General features: G+C 32.1%; 1 protein-coding gene across 3 annotated transcripts in view; it reads left to right on the top strand.

Moving 5' to 3' along the window:
• ck (unconventional myosin-VIIa ck) overlaps positions 1-22,882 on the top strand; it is a 361,748-nt gene that overhangs the window by 274,069 nt on the left and 64,797 nt on the right. For all 3 annotated transcript variants that reach the window (XM_085809040.1, XM_085809041.1, XM_085809042.1), the window contains exons 27-32: positions 798-915; positions 1,079-1,381; positions 1,843-2,070; positions 15,514-15,687; positions 19,543-19,787; positions 20,295-20,458. In XM_085809040.1, the coding sequence (XP_085665166.1) occupies positions 798-915; positions 1,079-1,381; positions 1,843-2,070; positions 15,514-15,687; positions 19,543-19,787; positions 20,295-20,458 (1,232 nt within the window). The remainder of the gene's footprint in view (positions 1-797; positions 916-1,078; positions 1,382-1,842; positions 2,071-15,513; positions 15,688-19,542; positions 19,788-20,294; positions 20,459-22,882) is intronic.

Genomic DNA, 22,882 nt, shown 5'->3' with positions numbered 1-22,882 from the left:
TGATTATATATTTTTATGTATGCTATATTGTGAATTAATACAGCAAAGGTTTAAAAAAATGATTGAGCATAGTGAAATTTTAAAGCTGTGTTCTTGATGTAGGTATTCTCATTTGGAATTTTCAGATTTACATCTTGTAAATTATAATAAATATCTTGAATTTGTGCATTTGTATATAAAATATTATACCTCTTCTCTTTCTAGTGCTTTAATAATACAAATTAATAATTTTCCAAAGATGTTTTTCTTTTAAAGAAGGGTATATGTAAGGTAAATTTTAACTTTAATTCTTAATAGCTCTAAGTATTTCTTCTAATTTGGCTTCCCTCCTTTCGTGTCTTAAAAATAGTAACGTACTTAATCTTTCTGAAGTACATCATATAAAAAATAGTGACTGTTACAATTCTTCCATAATACTAATCACTTGCATACTGCATGACAAAAGTGAAAGTTGAGTCCTTTTTTGTAGTGATGCTTTTTGGATTCTATGTTAAAATAATATCCTAGCTAACATAACTGAGTGTTTTCGTTGATCTCATTCTTGTGATGATTCTTCAGAAAGGAATGTCACACTGTATGTTATCTGCAGAGATAACTGCTTGTAAGTGTATCCTATTAAATGTGCTCTAAATAAAAGTGGATTAAGAAGATTGTGACTATCTTATTCTAAAGAAAAGTCTTGGACATCATATTTTTGTGTGCACTAATCTAATATAAATATATGATATAAAAGTGTAAAAATTGTGCCTATAACTATTTCGATTCTTTTAATGTTAAATAAATAATTATGTTCATAGGGATGAAATTTATTGCCAGATATGTAAACAGTTGACTAATAATCCAAATAAGAGTTCTCATGCTCGTGGTTGGATTCTGTTATCACTCTGTGTTGGCTGTTTTGCACCTTCTGATAGAGTAAGTAAATTTTCTTACTCGTCATACCATAAATAATTGCAATTTCATTTTTTCTTTATAATTTTATGTGTAATATCTCAAAAGTGCTGTGTCAATAAACAGTTATTTTTCTTTCATCTGCGTTAAAATGACTTGTAAGGGTACAGTTAATTCTGTTTTTCAGTTTGTCAAATACTTATTGAACTTCATTCGAGAAGGACCTCCTGGTTATGCACCTTACTGTGAAGACCGTTTGAGACGTACTTTTATGAATGGCACTAGAGGACAGCCTCCCTCATGGCTAGAATTACAAGCAACAAAATCAAAAAAGCCACTAATGCTTCCTATTACATTCATGGATGGTAATACCAAAACATTATTAGCGGACTCTGCAACAACAGCTAGAGAACTTTGTGCTCAGTTGGCTGAAAAAATTGGTTTGAAGGATCAGTTTGGATTTTCATTATACATTGCATTATTTGATAAGGTATATGTTCATTTACATAGAATTAAGTTATACTTAGTAAAATATTGAAAAAAAAACCTTGTGTTGCTTATAATATTTAAAATTTCGAAGGGGGCTCAATAATTATGGAAATAAAGTGTTAAACGCTATGAAATATATCTAGTAAAAATTAATTTGTTTTGCTATGTATATTTTTAAGCAGTAAAGTTTTGCAGCTGAGTAAAAGGTGAGATTTTTGTAATTACAAAAATATTTAAATAGGCCTAAAAAAATTTTTAAGTCATATTTGATATCTGTACTTCTGTACAACATCATAAGAAATCCTTTTATGTTATGTGATTGACATTTTCCTTTCACTTGTTTTCTTCTGATATTTTCATTGATAGCATAAAGTTATCTACTTTCTTTCATAGCATAAAGTTATCTATGTTAGAAATTCTTTTTAAAATTTGGTGTGCTCAAACTTTTGCTTTTCTTATTAGGTTTCATCTCTAGGCAGTGGAGGTGAACATGTTATGGACGCAATATCACAATGTGAACAGTATGCGAAAGAGCAAGGGGCACAAGAAAGAAATGCACCATGGCGGTTATTTTTCCGAAAAGAAATATTTGCTCCATGGCATGATCCTACGGAAGATGCTGTAGCTACTAATTTAATTTTCCAACAAGTTGTTCGAGGAGTAAAATTTGGAGAATATAGATGTGATAAGGTATTTGTAATGGTTTCATTGTTGCATTATAAATAATTGATAATTTTTCTCAATTATTCATACTTTTAACAGTTTTGATTGTTTAATAATAAGAATTTGATTGTGGCGTGATTGCAGCCAATGTTCTGCAAATTGTATTTAACAAGTTATACTGCACTAATATTTTTGTAAGTAAAAATTTTCTTTGTCTTAATAATAGGTTTGATTCCAAAATACTGAGGGGAAAAAAGTAGTTTATTTTTTCTCAAATTCTATATAAATGTATTTAAATGTCTGATGGGTGTAGCAGTTTCAAATCTTATGGAAATATAGAATCTGAATTTCAAGTAAATGTTAATTGGTTAACTGTTTCCTGGAGCTGGGACATATATGTTCTCAGCATTCACTATGTTAAATAAGATGCAAATTTAGTTTACTATGTAGATTTAAAATTTCCTACTTAATGCAAAGCTAGAAATGATTGACCCTGTCAATTTGTCTTTCTTCAATGTGTCCTTGCTGGCTGAAGAGTTGTCTAAATGGCCTCAATACATAAAAAATAAGTCTCTATAGCCCACAGGAAAAGGTTAATAGGGAAGTTGTACACTGCTCATATGAATCAAGTTTCTATTTTCAGTGTCTTATGTATGATATGTTGGAAGTAATTTTTAGTTATATTTATTTTCAGTTGTTCTCTCGGGAATGACACACTAAAGCAAGTTTTTCAGTAAATGCCATAAAAAATAGATAGCTGTCTAGCGATGGATATGAACATTATTACTGTGTTCCATATTTCAGTTATTAAGTAGCTTGCATTTTTTGCTATAATAAATAATATTACGTAACCAGTATCCTGATACTATGGGGACAAGAGATCTTGACCCTTTCGTTGAAAAATTGCAGGTCATTTTAACTTTATTGTAATTATAATTACTAATGTCTTTAGTCAATTTTTTATTATATAAGAGTAATTTAGATTATTATGTATTAGAATTTAAATTAAAATGCATAAAGCACAATAGATACAAGCAGTATTTTATTACTTTCAATAGCTACTTATCCACTTTTTAGGAAGTCTTCTGGAAAAGCTGAATTAATGTTTTTTATAGTTAGGATCATTTTAAAAGCCGATGGAAAAATTGTTAGCCAAATATCCACATAAACGGATATATTAAATACCTCATACCAACTATGTATGTACAGGGTGATTATAATTAAAGTTTAAGTTTCAAAACGCTATAAAAAAAGAACCACTGATGGAAATGATGTGAAATTTGAAAGGAATGTTATTGAAGAAGGCGGAAAGCGTATGGCAGAAGAAAAAATTTAGTTTCAAAAGTTAGCAACAGATGGCGCTGTAAGCGGGAGAATCACAACGAGAAACGAGAAATGATTCGTAAAACAACGGGTTAAGGTGGAAGTTACACATTAAAATGCATTGACAAATTAGAATTGTTGAATAATTTTATTTGCATGACTGTACATATCACATCGAAAGGGACAAATCGGTTTCAAGAGTTTTGCGGCGACATACCGCATAAGAACCATTCATCAAAGCAGTTCGGAATGTGTTGCGAAATGCGTGCCTTTAATTCCGCTAAATTTGCAGTTGGAGCACGGAACACAACATCCTTCAGATATCCCCTCAGCCAGAAATCACACGGAGTAAGATCAGGCGATCGGGACGGCCAGGCTGTAGGGAAATGACGGCTGATAATTCGAGCATTTCCGAAATGGCGCCTCAGCAGCTGCTTCACGGGATGTGCAATGTGCGGAGGAGCGCCATCTTGCATAAAATGATTTCATCCACACGTCTACGCTGTTGCAGAGCTGGAATCACGTGGTTGCGCAAAATCGATGCATACCTCTGACCAGTGACGGTTGCGATAACAGGACCTGAAGCACCCGTCTGCTCGAAAAAATATGGTTGTAGGATGAATGATGCCGTAAAGCCACACCATACCATGACCTTTTCAGGATGAAGTGGTACGGGGTGCGTTGCCAGTGGATTTTCTGTTGCCCATATTCGACAATTCTGGGTATTCACGTATCCTATCAGATGGAAATGGGCTTCATCTGTCCACACAATTTTCCACGGCCATTCATTATCCACTTCCATGCGAGCCAGGAATTCTAACGCAAAAGTCTCCCTAGCTGTCAAGTCAGACGGAAGCAACTCCTGCACATGGCCAATTTTGTACGGATAGCATTGCAGGATGTTTCGTACAATCTTCAGCACCGCGCTCGTAGGCCTGTCCAATGTTCAGGCAATTTCTCGTGCACTGCACGGTTGCACACCACCGGCCGACCCCTCTTGTAATGCTGTGGCCACTTCTTCAACTACCGTCGAATGCACTCGTTTTCTCCCTCTACCAGATTGCACATCAAACGAACCTGTCGTTTCGAATTTTTGCATCATTTTCTTTAGACCTACGACACTCATTGGACCAACGCCTTCTTTTATACCCTTCAGTGTCCTGAATTTTTGCAGAGCTACTCTTGCACAATCGTCATTCTTGTAATACAGCTTTACCAGCAGACGCGATCCTGCAGTGAAACACCCATGGCGAACGTCTGAGACGCGAAATGAGGAACAGCCTAGTACCTGGCGGCTTTATAACACTGAAATTTAACTAAAATTTTAATTTACGTCTTCTTCCGCTTGCAGTGCCATCTGTTGCTAACTTTTGAAACTAAATTTTTTCTTCTGCCATACGCTTTCCGCCTTCTTCAATAACATTCCTTTCAAATTTGACGTCATTTCCATGAGTGGTTCTTTTTTTATAGCGTTTTGAAACTTAAACTTTAATTATAATCACCCTGTATATGTCATATTCTCCATTTGTTGAATTAGAAATAGACAATGCTACTCTTTTGAAAAGCACTGCTACCACATATCTAGGTGTAGTGCTGGACGGCAAATTAAACTTTACTAATCATGTGAATACTGTTATAGAAAAAGTAGAGAAGAGATCCTCAATTTTGAAAAAACTAGCTGGTACCAAATGGAGAAGCTCACAGACTACCCTAAATAAAACTTACATATATTAAACCTATTTTCAAATGTGGAAGTGAGGTATTAATCTCTACCACACAAGCAAAGATTGACTCAAGATTCACAAAGATTGGAAAGAGCCCAAAGCAAAGCTTTTCGTATCATTACAGGAGCGGTGAAAAATACCCCGATTACAGCTATGTAAAGCTATACTTCCAACCCACCAATTGTTACTGCAATCAAAAAACAAGCAGTTGGTATATTTGCTAAAATGAAAGCATCGCGTAGAGCACAGTGGATGAATCAATGCAAACCAAGTACCATGAACACCCAAATGTCTTCCCTAGAGGCTTGTGAGAAATTATTACAAAAAAGCTAACACAAACCCTGAACAAACTTTATAAATACAACAAAACAATCATTTTTCAATGGATCCCTTCACATGTAGGTATTGACGGTAACAAAAAGGTAGACTCACTGGCCAAAAGAGGAGCACTTGAGCCACAAGACAGCAAACCACTTCCTCCAGTCACTTGAAAAGCATATTTTTCAGAAATTAATGGATACTCTTTTAAATCTGACCAAGCAGCAAAATCAACAGGCAAATCCTGGGCTAACATTCAAGACATTTAGAAAAAGTTTTGTCGTAAAGCCTATAAAGAGGTTGTGACAAGCTTCATACTGCAAACAGGCTGTGATTGCATGGCACATCATCTTAATAAAATTGGCATCTTTGAACCTAGTGTAAGCCAAATTTGTAATTCAGGCATCGTGAATGCGGAGCATCTTCTTATATGCCCAGAACTAGTTAAAGAGTCTCAGAAACACTGTGAGATAAGCAAACTGCAAAATGTCAGAACTTTCATAACCTCCTTGTAGACTACATCTTTTATGTTCCTTTCCTTGTTTAAGTTTTTAACTTTTTCCTTTTGTTCCCATGTTCACTTTTTCTGGTTCTTAACTGAAATGTTTTTCCTTATACTTGAGCTGTTTTATATGTTATATGCAAGGGTAAGAGAGAATTTAATGCAAATCCTGCTGTTTATTTGTAGGCAAATTGTTCTCGACATGGAAGTCAAACATATAATTCCTTGACAAATGATTCTTTAATATGCTGACTCTTTCAACTCTAATTATAGTGTGTAGTATTTTATAAATAAAGAGGCCTGTAATTCTGTAATTTTATCCGCTGAATTATAAATTTTGTATGTGCTTAAGTAAAAAAGAGAGTTTGTGGTAAATTTTGTTTTGAAATGAGAAAGACAAAAAAATGCCCACCAGATATGCACGCAAGCATTTGGAGATGAGGCCGCATTTCACACTCAAGCTTCCAAAGAGTTCAAAGGGTTTAAAAATGGTAGAATATCTAGAAAAGTCCTAGACGATTACCAATAATACCAGAGCTTTTCAAACCCTGGGGATTCTCATTCATAAACTGCTAGTAAACTTTTAAAATGCTTTATCAATAAAATTAGTGCCTCTTCTGACAGCTGAAAAAAAGCAGCACCGGCTTTGAGTGTACAAACAATGATGTAAAAAATTACCTTTGTTTTAATCACTAATAGAGATAAAATATTGATATGCGACTAGGAATGAACTCCAGTCTTCAAATTCATAAAAGCTTGAAAAAAAAAGGGGGCTTCAAATATGAAGTAATATGAAATCAGTTTTTTTCTGCTTATTTCAGGGGGCGTACCCATAAGGTATATATCACATAATTAGAGACAATGCAAATACAATTCTACATTGCTTTTGAGCTGTTTTAGAAAATAGGCTTTGAGTGGAACATCAAAAGATAGGGAATAACAAATCTTAGGTACTGCGATCATGAAAATGTAATGGCCCATTCTTTGTTCATTGTACATCAGCTTTTAATTTCTGTGAGCACAGATGTTGTTTGCCAGTGGTTTACTAACATGGAATGATTGCTTGCGATTATTTTTTGCTCTTGAAAATAAACTTGAATGGAGACAGATTTCTTATGGTAAGTAAGAAAGAGTAATAAAAAATGCTGAAGGAATGGACTTTTGTGTATACTTCCGAGCATTAAAATCATACTGGGAGACAACTCCTGTAGCAGGAGACTATTTTGATGAAGATGAAATGAGTACATTATCATATAAGTGTCAAATTTTTAGCTAAGAAATTTTAAGACTTTTAGTTCATGCTTCACATGTATTAAAGAAAATTGGTGTAATACCTAAATGAAGTTAATATGAAATGCTTTTATACTATATGAAATCTCCGAGCATTGAAAAGCTACAGTTTGTATTAAATTTGTATATTCTAGACCAGAGCGGTTGAGAATGGATAGACTACCAATCAACTTAGAATTTTATTATCTACATGTTCTTTTAAAGCAAAATTAATTTTAAGCAAAAACAGTGACGCCAGTCATATCAAGAAAATTATTTTGTTACACTTGTTACCAGATTTGCTTTGTGGCTACCTAAAGGTGGAGTAATTTCATCACAATCCTCCCGCCTTTTGATTAATAACATACAATTAGTCATCAAAACATGCAATAAAGATCTTAGCTCAGAATAAGCCCGTTTAAAAGTTCATTCCAGAAATCTAGAAGGTAACTTAATAGTCCTTCCACTTCCTGTCACAACATTTTTTTGGTTCAGTGTTGAGGCAGGAAGAGATGGATCAAGCAAAGAAAGTTTCCCTTCTTCTTTCAGATCCTTTTCAATTGGTGAACGTTTCTCCAGGGTAAGGGGGAATTTTCTGAATGAGTTGTACCACCTCTTCATAAGGTGTTTTAACTTGAATTTCTTTTTATTTTCAACCAGATCAGAGGGGAACCACTCATCTTCAGCCAGTGCCAACCAACGTGGTCCCCTCCATCATTTGGATTCTATCAGTTTGTTGGTAGAACGTCCTATTGCATGATTTTCAGCTGGTGGTATGCAAGAGAAAAATAGGTGGTACACAAAGAAACAAAGTATTTTTGACTTTTAAATTTTAAGAAAAATTAAACGCCCTAACATCTTGTTTAAGTTTTTTCTTTAACATTCGTAAAGTTATGTGATCTGAGCTTTGTTCAAGGTCAATAGCAGTTCATAAACATTAGCAAAAAAGTTCGTTTTTATTTTCACAAATATTCTTTTAGCCATAGACATAACAAAATTTGTCATAAATGACGTTTTTAAAAGGAGTAATAGAAATAGATGTTGTATTTAATAGGAAATAAGTTCCTATAAAATGATAATAGTGTCTTATTAATTCTTTTAGAGTTAATTGATTTATTAGCATGTCTATACTGTTTTCAATTAAAATCATTTTTTATGTCAATTTGCTGTCTCTAACAGCAGGTATTTTGTCTTCTTGTTGCTTTGTATTCCTTACTTTTCTATGTGATTTGAGAATATCATCGTTTGTTTTTGAAGAACTCGTAATATATTGTGCTTTCAAATATTTGTCAAAAAATAATAAAACAAACCTAGATTTTTAAAACGGAAAAATGGCTAGAATTGCCTAAGCCGAAAAGTTAAATGAATTAAATTTAGGATTACAAGGACAATTATTGGATAACAATATTTTAAGCTTTTTATCAATATTAGAAAGTTTTCTAACCGAAAATAATTTGAAAATAAAAGAATTAACATCTGAAATTAAAAATAATTGTTTTTCATTGATAAATAATTTCAATAGGTTCCCCCCCCCCCGAGGACTAAGAAAAAGAAAATTGGATTTAAATTCCATTTTGTTCAAATGCACCTGAAATTCCATGAAGGAAAAGAACAATTGATAGAAATTTCCTGTGATCGAACTCTAACTGAAAATTTAAAAAATAATACACTTCTTAACTTTCGACTGAACTGACAAAAAGAGCATAAAGGCATTTCGAATAAAGCTATTACGTTTTTATTGGATTTTTGCACAACCTATTTGTGTGAACAAGGATTTTCTTCCACGTTATATTTGAAACGTAAATACAGAACAAAATTAAAAGTGGGTTCTAATATACAGTTAAAACTAAGTGAAATAGACAGACATAAAGAAATTGATCTCTCTTAAACTGGCAGTAACCAGATTTCACAGTAAATTTTAGAATTAAGGTATTATAATGTTAATTTTGATAACTAAAATGGTAACAAATTTTTAATCTAATATGTTTTTAATGTGTGCATATATAATACAAATAACCAATAGGTTATGCAAATAACAATATATATATATATTTTTTTAATATTGCGATTGAGAAACGGGAAAAGTATTCATTGTAAAATATAGTGGCGGTACTTAGGTTTTTCAATTTTTTTTAAATGGTACACGATAGCTAAAATATTGAGAACTGCTGTGCTATTGGATCAGGCATCTTATTGTTGCATTTTTATTTTCTGAGACCAGTTGTTAGATTATTTTCTTCCTTCACGTTCATACGGGGTTCATGTGCATTTGGAGTGAATAAGGATGACACTACTTGATGACGTATCGAAACACACTTTATTTACCAATATTTATCGGGACAGCTCCAAAACACTTTTACAATCATCGAAGATCTATTATAAACATGCTGGAACAATCAGTGACACAGCCTTCACACTGTCAAGCAATAATGGTGTAGACAGCTTAACTGCAAAGCACCAAAGCTCCCAACTCTGCTCGGTCATTCTCGGAACTCCACGTACTCTTGAGACACTCCACGCTACAACTCGTGATGTACTCGACGACACACAGAGCCAAGCTCCCGACTCTTCGGTTCAGTCGTTCCCAGAGCTTAACACACTCTCTCGAAAATGCACTAACCGCGATACACTAAGAAACTCTTCGATCCACTCGGCACTCGCTGCTGGCTGTCAACTCAATCGACTCCGCACAGACTAACTCAAGACTCACTATCTTGCATTCTAGAAGAGGCACTTCCTCACTGACTATCAGCTCGCTAGACAAGGCACACTCACTCTGACAGCGGACCAGCAGGGTTTGTATAGCTTTTGGCTTGTAAAAATGTATAGTTTTTGGTAAGAATTCATTCCAGAAGGTTCTCCATCTGTCCAATTTTGTTGCCAAATGTGGCAACCCTGCTTTCCTTGCCATTTTATAGCAACCCTAAACCTGCTTTGCAGGGAAGCTATCTTACCACACCTAGACATTTCGTAGCATTCTGTACAAGAGGTAACAAATTCCGTTTGGTCACTGGGATTTCTTCTAATCCTATATCTCGAATGTCACGATATAGAAGATCTTGCTATTTACTCTATTATAGTCCTGTTACTTTTAAAGGCTTAGATTCATTATAAATTCCTTTTGTTCCTGTTTTCTGCCATCCTCTTAAATCAAAATGTTCATTTGAATTGTGCCCACAAATAGCTTGCTGGCCCAGAACTTGGATTTCACAAAAGTAAATCTTCAAATACTCATCTATAGTTTATAGCATTTATGTTGCTTTCTATAGCAAATGCCCCCAAACACAGCATGTGTTAAATTTTCACTTCACTGAGCAGTCACCCCATTTAGTTCATGATAAATTTAAGTATATACGATCTCTGTGATCCTGTGTCAAATAAAGCTCTTACACTTCTTCTCTTTCCATTTGCGTCATTGGATGCAAGCAGAGTTTTTAACAGAACTTCTGTTTGACTTTGGTTAGATGTTACATTTTCATCAATGTTCTCACATTGATGAGTCTCTGAGTTAATTCTCTTATCAATGTTAGACAATTCAGGATATGCTATAGTTAACGTTTCGTTTTACAAATTATGCATCGAACATTTGCCTTTCAAATTTTCAAACCATGTCTGATTTTCAAACATGCAAAACAGGCTTTATTTTTCCTTAAAATATCCTTATTTTCCTCAAAAGACATTTTTGGCCTTTAAAATAGTCTTGAGAATAGTATGTTTTGCCACAAAATACCAAAGCAGGTTTCATAACTTTAGTACCTGAAACTATATCATTAGCCACTGGAGCAGAAATTTCATCTTTAGTTTTGATTTTTATTTGAAATTTCATTCGATTTAAAACCAGCTTTAGATAAAGAAATTCATTCTTTGCTTTCAACTTCCTCTTAAAGAAACAATAATAACTGGGATAATTTTATTGCCATATGTTTATTTTTCTTCTGCATTGATTACTGAATTATGTAACCAAACCATTAACAAAGTTTGGGGAATGCATGATTTCACCAATGAGAGTAATAACATGGCAGCATACTTATCGATAGTTACGCCATCCAACTTTATGAGGTCTCAACTGTGACTCCAATCTGTCATACAACTACACATTTGATCTTAGCCACAAAGGCTGAGAAGCGATATCTGTCATACAACTGCATAATATTCGTCTTTGTTTTCATGTTCATTTTATAGCTGTTCGCAGATATAATACTGAACTAGTAGCTCTTGACGGCCAAACCTTGTTTTTAGGCTCTCAATGGCATCAACAGTTGGCGGATAGCTGTCTACGATTTCTGAGGCTCTACTGCCAACTGTCATGCATTCGATGAGGTATACTGAAATTTATCTTCATAACTAATTGACTCATCATGAATTCTACTGAACTGACTCCAAAATGTGAGCCAGTCTTTCACTGCCCCATTAAATCTAACTAATTCCATTTTGGGAAGCTTTAATTTTGTTTTTTCTCCTGTATTCATTGCCAAACAGTTCACAAAAATTTGAGAGTTTATCAAGACTTGCTTTAGCATGAATACAAGATTTATCTAATTTTTTTTATATTCTTCAATTTTTTTGTATTCGGCATCAACATCTTCAGATTTGGCATGTATTAAAGCAGTACAAATTTCATCATGTAATTAAAACAAATTAAGAAAGAAGCTCTAAAGAAGAAAATTAAATTTCAATTTCCTCATATTTTAATAATGGTTCATTTAAAGATGTTATTAATACATTATAGTACTTCGTGAACATTGCTCTAACAGATGTTCTTCTTTTAATAATATTTTCCATAATAATAAAATCCTAATTCAGTAAGTGAATATTAGCAAGTTCGCTAATTTTTATCTTTAAATATCACTTCCATACATCACCACGGTGTTCAAAATGGATAGATTACCCATCTATTCCCTCCTTAGAATTTTATTACATACATATTCTTTTAAAACAAAATTAATTCTAAACATAAACAATGATGCCAGTCGCACCAAGAAAATTATTTTGTTACACTTGTTACCAGATTTGCTCTGTAGCTACCTAAAGGTGGAATACTTACACAAGGGATTCTTTTTTTTTAGGTTTTTTATAGTTTCGTTGTCAGCCTTTTATTTACCTGTTAAGTATTTAGTTCATAAATACAAAAAGTATTTTATTCAAGTTTTGGTATTTATCAACATTTTCTGTACTTGTTTAATTTATAAAATTCGTTAAAAATAATCTGAAATTAAATAAAGTTATATGAATTTTCTGAGTTTTGGAAAGAAGGGGGAGGAAAACGATAATCTAGCATTTTTTAAAGGGGAAAAAGTTACGAACCACTGTTCTAAACATTTCTTTCTGCCACTCATTTGGTCTGTGTTCACACACACACACATATAAATACATTTGGTGTTAAATGATAATTCCACAGGCAAATCTGTTCACAACCCATCAGTTCTATTAATCCAGCCCAAGATCTGCCTCAGCAGTGAAGCAGTAAAGTATTCTAAAAGTGTGTATAGTGTTCCCTCTAGTTTCTTAATTTGAAATACCCCTTTCCTTAATGGACAGGTATTTATGTGTAACATCAAAATTTAATGGCATTTTTCTGGTATTATGTATGTTATGTAGTTTTCATAAACTACACCTTCATTAAAAAAATCCAAATTTATCCACCTTTGCAAAAAGTAGTTATTCTGTACAGTTGCATATGAAGACTTACAAAAGACTGGAAAATGCTTTCAATTTATGTGTTAGTAGCATTAATCTCAATGATCAGTGTTCATGATTTAAGTATACTGTCTAAAATTATTTCAAGCATGTTATATTTATGATGACAATACCTTGAATAATAATTATTAATTCTTGTTTTATGAATATCATTTTTATTATTTGTTTAATCGTTGATTAATAATTCACTTATTGTATTATTAATTAGCAATAATATTTTGCCTGTTTCTTGCATTCTATGTGTATTCATTATAAACTGCTCAAAACAATTAAAGGATATTACATGTTTTATGTAAAATAAAGATATAAGCGAAATTTGTTTTGCCAAAAATGGAAGAAGAGAATCCCAAATGCAAATTTTTCTGATTTTCAAACTGTGGAGTATGCAGATTTTGAGTTTGACGTCAAAAACGTCGCTTCAGTGGCAGCGAATGAAATTTGACTTTCAACTGAATAAAAGACAATGAAGACAAGGATGATCAGCATTCAGTGACTGCTTTGTTTTGATGAGTATGATGTCTCAGTGAAGTCATTTAACTGATTCAGAGGCTGGGAGAGTTGTTGGTAGGTTAGAAGGGGGCCAAACTCAAGCCGAAGTAGCGCAAGCCATTGGAGTGTCACAAAGTGTGATTTCCAGGATCTGGAACCATTTTTTGGAAACTGGAAGTGAAGTCGAAGACCAGGGCAAGGTCATAGACAGGCAACAATGCCCAATGAAGATCGTTATTTAGTGTTAACTTCTCGGACACACTGAAATATGAATGCTACTCTTCTCCAACAACACCTTCGCTCGGCTACTGGCACCACGGTTTCAACTCAGAATGTCCGAAACTGACTCCATGGTGTAGGTCTGTATGCTCGCCGACTGATGGTACGTGTTAGACTAACATCAAGGCATCGTCGCGACCGCAGGGAGTGGGGAACAGAGCATGTGAACTGGAGGAGAAATGAATGGAGCAATGTTCTTTTTTCTGACGAGTCCCGTTTTTCTTTTCATCCTGATAATAGGCGTATTTTCATCTGGAGGGACCGTGGCAGAAGGAATAATCCTGCGTTCGTGCACGAAAGTGTCAGATTTGGCGGTGGGAGAGTGTTGGTGTATGGTGGCATCGCCATTGACAGGCGCACAGACCTCTACATCATTCGAGATGGACCTCTGACTGGTCGCCGATATAGGGATGAGATCCTCAGTCCTATTGTAGTCTCTTACGGTGCAGCAATCGGTGATGACTTCATTTTAATGGACGATAACTGCAGGCTAACCTGGTGGAAAATTTCCTTTCCGAGGAAGGAATCGTACGAATGGAATGGCCAGCGTGTTCTCCAGACAGGAGTACAATAGAACACATTTGGGACGCTTTAGGAAGATGAGTTGCTGGCCACCAACTACCCCCACAAACTCTCCAAGAACTGGAAAGAGCTCTTCTGGAAGAGTGGGACAGAATATCCCAACTTGTGATTAATAGCCTCATTGACTCCATGCCTCAAAGGTGTTCAACATTGCTGACCATCCGTGGAAACCACACTCCCTACTGAAAATGGTTTCCTTTGAAGAAAACACCTTTTCTTATTCTTTTTTTCTCATATGCACAAATTGTGTTTTTTTTTCCTTTTGTACACAAATGCACAATAAAATGCATTTTTTTTTCTGCCAAACATGTGTAATTTATTCTTATATAACCTACTACATCTGTCGACCATGTATCAATCAGCTAAAAAGTTTCCCAACCACAAGATCCACCTAAAACCACAATATCCTTTAATTGTTTTGAGCAGTGTAGTTTGGCCTTAAAAACTTCACAAGGTCATATGTTGGGTCGTACAGTGATTTAAGATTGCCCTTGCTTGTTTTAAATATTTTGACCTTGAGAATATTCTGGATTTCTGTTTTGTATGCAGTTACAGAATTATTTCAAAATGCAAATATATCCACTTTATGTGGTAAATATTTTTACCTCTATATAACTATTTGATGGCCATATCTTTATTTCTTTGTGGTACACCATTTAATAATTTCTGAATTATTTTCTTCCAAAGATGAAGAAATATTCAAAATTTTTTTATATTGGTTCTTCAAAAATCTGTAATCAAGGTGATTTGAAATCTTTAGCATGATTTTGTTAGCATTTTTGCCGATACACTGACTTTGAATTCTGTGGAAAAAAATTTCTAAAATCATTTTGTTAAATATTCAGGAACAACTGTTAGGCAGTACTACAGTGAATTTGCTTACAAAAAATATAAAGTTGCAATTCTTTCATTTTCTAATCGGAGATTTTGAATTCTCATAAAATAATATAAAGTCATGTTTCTTTTTTATGTGTAATGAAATAAAATGTGAATTAGAAAATTTCTAGATTTTACAGAATTTTTTTATTTATAAAGTGGAGGCATCTTTTTGTTTATTAACTGTTCACTCTTTTGTTTTATTTGTCGACTTTGTAGCAAAATGAATAAACTCTGTGCAAAATTAAGAACTAATTGATAATCTAAAACTAATGTGCAAAATGCTTATGTTTCTAAATCTGTGGGGAAAGGTGGTTAAGCAAATTTAGGATATAATAATATTTAAAATTTTTATGTTGTCTTTTTAATCTCTTTTCTAATTGATGTGTTAATTTTGAAAATATCCAATAGGAAGAAGATTTAGCAATGATTGCAGCTCAGCAGTACTACATTGAACATGGACTCGATTTAAGCATGGATCGATTAATGGCTTTGCTGCCTAACTACATACCGGACTATTGTTTGCAGAGTGGAGACAAAAGTCTCGAAAGATGGGCTAGTTTAGTTATTACTGCTTGTAAAAAGGTATGTTTATCAAAGTGCCTAATATTTGGCTATGTTGTAAAACAGATATGAGGAGCTTGTCTTTTTAAATGTGGTACACTTAGGGTTTGGAAGTATATGTTAACTATACACCTGCATTTAAATGTTTGAGAAAATGTTGGGACTAGAAAAATTCATTGTGAGTGAAAAAGGTAGAATCTAGTTTTGATGCCTTCCAGTTACAGGGTAAAATAAGTCGGCACTTCAAAAATAAAAAATAAATATTTCATGCCATATTTTTATCAGTTTTTGTGCTTCATTTGATTCTGTTTCTAAAAAAAATTGCATTTAATCAAAAAATCAGGAATTTATAGAACAAGAGCATTATAAAAGTCATAATTTTATGTTAATTTTTATTAGATTAGTTAAGCATCAATCTATTAGATTTCTAGAAATTCATTAATGACTGTAACATCAATTTAATTTTGAAATGTATTCTAAATAAAATAAAGCTTGTAAATGATTTATAGCACTTTAAGTTATGTTAAAATTTAAACTCAGTTTGAACTGTAAATTTAATGCGTACTTAAAATTTTAACTGAATCTGGAAAAGGGCTTAAATTACTTTAATTTGTATTAAATGTTCAAGTCCCAATGGTGTTAAAAGAAGCAAGTAGCATGTAACTTGTTTTAATTTATGTCAAAAAGAACTGCATGGTGCCGTAGCATTCATTTTAATTTGTGTTGATAAGAACAAAGCAGATTGTTTTGATTTATGTTGAAAACCACCAGGTGGAATGATGTCATTTCTTTTATTTACACCAAGAAATCCCAAACTGTTTTTATAAGAGAATTAACTGTGCTTTATAAGATTATTGCATGCATTAACACTAGAGATAATTTTAGTATTAGCTTTTATTCATTATCAGATTATTATATACTATTGATTATTATATACTAGATTATTATATACTATTTATTATCAGATTTTTAGTATTCATGTAATTTGCTCCCAGGATGTATATTGGCTCGGGAAAAGGGGGATTATAAAAATGGCCAAAATATTCTACATTTCTAAGTGACAAAGTTGATTTTAACATTGTTCTTATTATCAAAATAACATATTGGCTTTTTTTTTTTTTTTTTTTTTTTTAAATCAATGTGTACCAAGCACTTTTTCAAGAATTCCTGAGGAAATTTATGTCCAACATGATTCTCTTGAATATGTATATGTTGAAGTCTGTCTTGCATCGATGTAGTCTGTCTTGCAAAAGAGTACCTATCAAATATTTCAAAATTTATTTTTTGCTGTGATCACTAGCAGCTGAGGAAACTAATGAATGCATAGAACTTTTAAGGCATACTTCTGCTGCTCAGGAATACTACATTGAACATGGACTGGATTTGACTGGAACATGTATTATTTTTAACTGATATTGATGGTAAAAGACTGGAAACTAGGTTACAAATAAAATCATTAACAGCAGTATTACTAGAGATGACCATTGCATAAAGATCGACACACACACCTAGAGCACTTACCGTGTTTGAGAAATTGATATTATTTGGTTGCAAAAGTATGATTTAAGTTTTAATATTTGGCAACATTTTTATTTTTTTATAGTAAAAAAAATGAGTTAAAATGTATCTGGCATCTAGAAAGAGTTTATATGGTGCTGGAGAATGTGGTAAGGCTTGTTGTGATAAATGTTATTTAATAAAATTTTCTTTTATGTATTACAATTTTTTTATTTATTTATTTACCCTCTTTTTTTTGGGGGGGTAGGTGATTCTTAGAGAGTATAATTTATTTGACTACTTTCACCAACATTCGTAGTAGATCATAGTTGTTCCCTTTGCTGATGAACTTTCATCTAGAACATTGATGTTATTGAGGCTTAAAAACATCATTAGTTTCTTTTAGAGATAAATTTGACTTATATTATAATTAGTGAGTATAAATTAGAAAATATGGCACATAATATGATAAATTTGACTACTCACATAGAAAATTTAACTGTTGATAATTACCTTATATGTGCAAAGAGAATCAAAAGTGAATTAAGAAGTTTGGAAAGTATGGAGGAGTGTGAAAGAAACTGATGAACCACCAAAACAATATAAAGGAAACTATGTTAATTATGAAAGTGAAATAAAAACTTTAGAAGTATGGGATGATGCTAATGCAATAGCAAGAAATATAATGAATCAAACTATGACACCTCAAAAAGTGTTAAAATATGCAAAAAGAAGCTATAGGAAAACATAAAAAATGAAATCATGGCTAAACAGAAGGTATTCAGATCAAATGTTGAATAGAATTAGCTCAACTGAAAATGAGGCAAAAGGAATCTAGATGATTACATGAAGGGAGCTGTAATTCTGAATGAAATAAGAGATAAAAACTTAATTTACTTCATATTAGTAGGACTTAGAAATGAATTTACATTTGATGTCAAAATAATTAAAAACAGAGAAAATGATATAGCTTCATTTAGACCATTATTAAAAGAAACTGAAGGAAAAAATAGAGAGGAAAAGAAATAGAAGTAGGGAAAAGGAATCTGAACAAAATCAAAATATCATTAAAAAAGATTCTTTAATTGTTGAAAATTAGGCCATTTGATAAATAAATGTCATAATAATAATAATAATTAAAGTGTTTTGGTTGTTTAAAATTTGACTACAAATCAACTGAATGTAAAATGAAAACCAAACAAGAACATAGAAAGGAAAGAAATTTAACACAATAAACTTATAGAATGTCAAACAAGGAAAGAGAATATGAATCAGCTACATACTTATATGAAACATCTAAGAAAATAGAAACTTCATGTCTTAATCAAGATAGAAATAATGAGAATGAAATAGAAGAACAATACAGTATAAAAATTAGATGAATTATAGATTCAGGAGCCACTTCTCACATGGCAACAAGTGAAGAAATATTTGCCAGTTTTAAAGGTTAAGAACAACAAATAATGACAGTTGGAAAAGGAGGCCTGATCAAATCAGTTGGTAATGGTAACATAAAAATGCAAATTATTATAAAGAAGAATAACTTGAGAGTAGAAAATGTTTCACCTGTACCAAATCTAAGTGCAAATATACCATCACTATCAAAAATTCTAGATCATAATTTAAAAGTAATTTCTACCAAAACAAGTGAACAGTAAACATGGAAACATTCTATATATAGCTATCAGAAATGGAAATAAATTTGAAGTTAAGGGAATATAATTTACGAAGCTAAAATTAAGTCATGGTAATGATGTATTGTGGCACCAGAGACTAGGGCATCTAAATTATCAGACTGATAGAAATGAAAAAAAAAAAAAAAAAATCATTGGATTAGAAAATTTGAAAATTTCCAAAAACAATTATGAACATTGTACATTAAAAAATGGCACAAACATCTTATAAAAGTGTGAAATTTAAGTAATCCGAAGATAGTTTAGATTTGTATCATATTGATTTAGTTGGACCAATTGAGAAATCAATAGACTGACAATGTTATTTGTTAACAGTGGATGATGACTACAGTACCGTCTTATTTGTGATAGCATTTAGAAAAAGAGTCCCACCCTACCCACTGTTTAGCAATTTTTTGAGCAGCTCATTTTAAATGCATGATTTTAGTTCAGCATCTTGGATTTTTGGAGATAAATTCATATGCTAATAAACTCATCATAACTGTTTCAGATGTTAAACTGGAATCTGAATATGAAGATTACATTGCAGTTTTTTTTTAATTTTTTATTTAAGTTTTTAATGTATTCTGAAATTTTTAAGGGTAAACTCTATTTTTAGGTATGAAGCTGTAATCCAAAGACTTTTTCTTTAAGATATAAAAAGAAAGTATACATTTGTAAATTTTATTAATTTTCCTTTCAACAGAGTTACTATTATCGAGATCGAGTACCTATACCTCGTGTAAAGGAAGATGTAGTAGATTATGCAAAGTTTAAATGGCCTCTGTTGTTTTCACGCTTTTATGAAGCTTTACGATCTGCTGGCCCTCATCTTCCCAAAAATGATGTCATTCTTGCTATTAACTGGACTGGTGTCTATGTTGTCGATGATCAGGAACAAGTCTTATTAGAACTTTCATTTCCTGAAGTTACATCCATTGTGAGTCAAAAGTAAGAATGATTTATCCTGTATTTTCAATTTGTATAAGTATCTAAAATTTATTGTTCATGTTGAAATTATTTTGCAGATACATTAAAGTTTATTAATCCTAGAATAATAATATTCTCAGATTATGTTAAATGGTAAAAACACAGTATAAATGTCATTTAATTTGTAAAAATATTTAAAGAATTTCTTTTATTTTCTGCAGTTTCCTTCAGTGTAAATGCTTTAAAACAAAATATAAGATAAAGAATAATTTTTACAGCCTTTTTTAATTTTAAAAGTAAATTTAAATGAATTTAATATTAAGAAAAAAGAATCCTGGCCTATATTTTATCATGCATCATTAGCATTCTAAAAATTCTATCGCCTTCATGTAAGAATAACTCTCTTGAAACTAGGAAATCTTAATTTCCAGTTAGCATTTATATCTAATTTTGAAATAATTTATTTTTCTATAATAATTTATCTAAATGCCTTTCACTCTTGTGATATTTTCTTTTGTTTTATGTCAGGGGGACTCGACCTTTCCTTCAGAGTTTTAATATTAGTACTGTTCGAGGAGAAGAATTTACATTTCAGTCACCTAATTCTGATGATATAAGAGAGCTAGTTGAATTCTTTTTGGAGGGACTAAAAAAGCGAGCAAGATATGTCATTGCCCTTCAAGATTATAAAGGTAAGAATTGCAACATTTGTAGAAAAAGAAATTGAGAATATATGCTTTGTTTTCAATGCTGCTCTGAAGACAGGCATGTCTTATTTGAATGTATTTTTCAGACGTAGTGCTTTTTTTACAAATTAAACTTTTGGAGCAATGGTGCATCAAACTAGTTCATTGGCACAATATTGCAGACCCAGTTTGCTATCTTCTGTATCTTGATGAAGTTCATGTATTTCTGATAAATTTTCTTATGACTGTTGAATTAGGAACTAGGTCAGATAATCTGACTATGATGTCTGTTTCTGTGTTTTTAGTACTACTAATATTGTATTGATTTAAATATTCCAAATAGTATTTTAGCAGACAGATATTATTTTTAAAATGTGTTTCTTGTTTCTGAGAGTGTTTTGTTTTCATTATGTGTTTTAGTCTTTCTTTAAATTATTTATATTTAATACATAAACTGAGACAATATTAATGCATATGTTTGGAACTTTAAAATTGAGTATTGATTTGAACTGCTAAAATTCTCAGCATTGATTATGTCATTTAGTATTGAGAAGCTTTCAAAACATACCATTACTGGATTTAAATTCATTCTTATTGAATTATTTATAATAAAATGTACAAGTAGAAGAATATTCATGCAAAGATACATGTTTAAGCTTCATTTAGATTTGAGTTAAAACTGGTTGCAAATCCTGTTAAGTATCTACTTAAGATCTCAAAAGTTTAGATACCATGTTAATGCCAGAATCATATAGGAAATTTTTACAGATTTGTAGAACTAAGAAAAATCTCACTTGTAATTTCTGCCTGTGTGCCAGAAATAAAAATGGAAGAAGTTAAGGTAATAGGTCAGGGATAAGTAATTGACTCAAAAATGTTATGCCACATAAAAGGTATTCAGCTAGTTTTTTTAAGAAATGATAAAAAGTATGGCTGCATTATTATAGTTATTTTTATTAATACATATTGTAAACGTTACAATATGTATTAATTGATTTTAAAGTAGATTTATGTCAAGATCTCAATCGATTTCAAGGGCAAACAGATACAGGTCCTTTTTCATCAGGAGCGAAGAAATCTGCAAGCCTGGAAAGCAGTGAGCATGACGTTCGTATTTATACTCCGTTGTAAAGCAAATAAGAATGTATCGCAATTTATCAGCAAAAATATTACCGAAATTTTAAAAAATTAAGTTAATAGAATTTTAACACCATTAGGAAGGACTGGATTGGATCTAGTCATTGACTATATAAAATAAATCTGTGAATATGAAAAGCTTCAAGAAAATTCAGTTCACCAATTGAAGAAGCTTGTTGAATGATTTTTGTTGACCCAAAGTCGAAATTATGATTAAATTTCCAACAATGTTTAGCTGTCGAAAATTTCTTAATGTAGCCTTTTCGGACATAAGATCCATGTTTTTTTATAAGAAACTTTAATGACCTTTTAATTTGGCCATTGTATCTCAAACGACACTGACACAAATTGCTATAAATTACCTAAGAATTGAAATTAGAAATGGAATCTTTAAGAATCAAACCGTAGATTTCGTTGATAGATGAGAAAATGACACAAACAGGGTTTCTGAGGCACAAACTTTGAAAGCACAGAATACATAATAGTAAAAAGAAGACTTATTTTACTGAGCCGCATGACATACTATGGGACGGTAAACGAACAAAATAGGTATTATGGTAAACAGCAGTGCTTAAATCAGATTCATTGTGAATTATAAGAATTTCAAGGAAGGGAATTGTCAGATTTCCAGAAAATTTCAAGAGTCAAACGGATGGCTGAATCACTAAAATTCATAATCAACAAAATTTGGTATAATCAGCTTGATTACCATCAAAAAGCGTAGAAGTGTCATCTACGTAGCGAATCCAGAGATGAAAAGAAAGTTTCTCAGATAATTTGACCTCAAAATAGTGCATGTAAATGTCAGCAAGTACAGGACTGAGGGGATTACCCATAGCAAATCCCTCAATTTAGTGATAATATTCATTTTGAAAAACAAAATGTGCTTGGTTCAAACAGATTTTAGTAAGAGTAGTTAATTATTCAATTTTAGTATGTGTGAAAAGGAATTCTCAAAGCCTAGTTTCATGACAATTTAGTGCTCCTTCTACTGAAACGTTAGTAAAAAGTGATTTCACATCAAAAGAGACCGTAATGGAATGCAAGGGAGAAAAAGCTTTATGTTTATTGGTGACTTAAGAAATTTTTACTGTGTGAATATAATTAGAAAGTAAAGAAGAAAATATGGAAACTAAATATTTGGCCAATAGATATGCTGCTGTTCCTAAGTTGGAAACTATAGGTCAAAACGGAATTCCAATTTTGTGGCCATTGGAGAGAGCACTCAACCTAGCACAGTTAGTAATAGGTGGAATAAAGTGATTTTTTAAATTGAGAATGCTATAAGACTGA

Source organism: Stegodyphus dumicola, chromosome X2 (assembly GCF_044657685.1).
Source record: "Stegodyphus dumicola isolate Sdum_Otavi_A_Nest chromosome X2, ASM4465768v1".
NCBI lineage: Eukaryota > Metazoa > Arthropoda > Arachnida > Araneae > Eresidae > Stegodyphus > Stegodyphus dumicola.
Note: the sequence above shows the minus strand (reverse complement) of the source record. Positions and strands in the feature narration are given on the sequence as shown.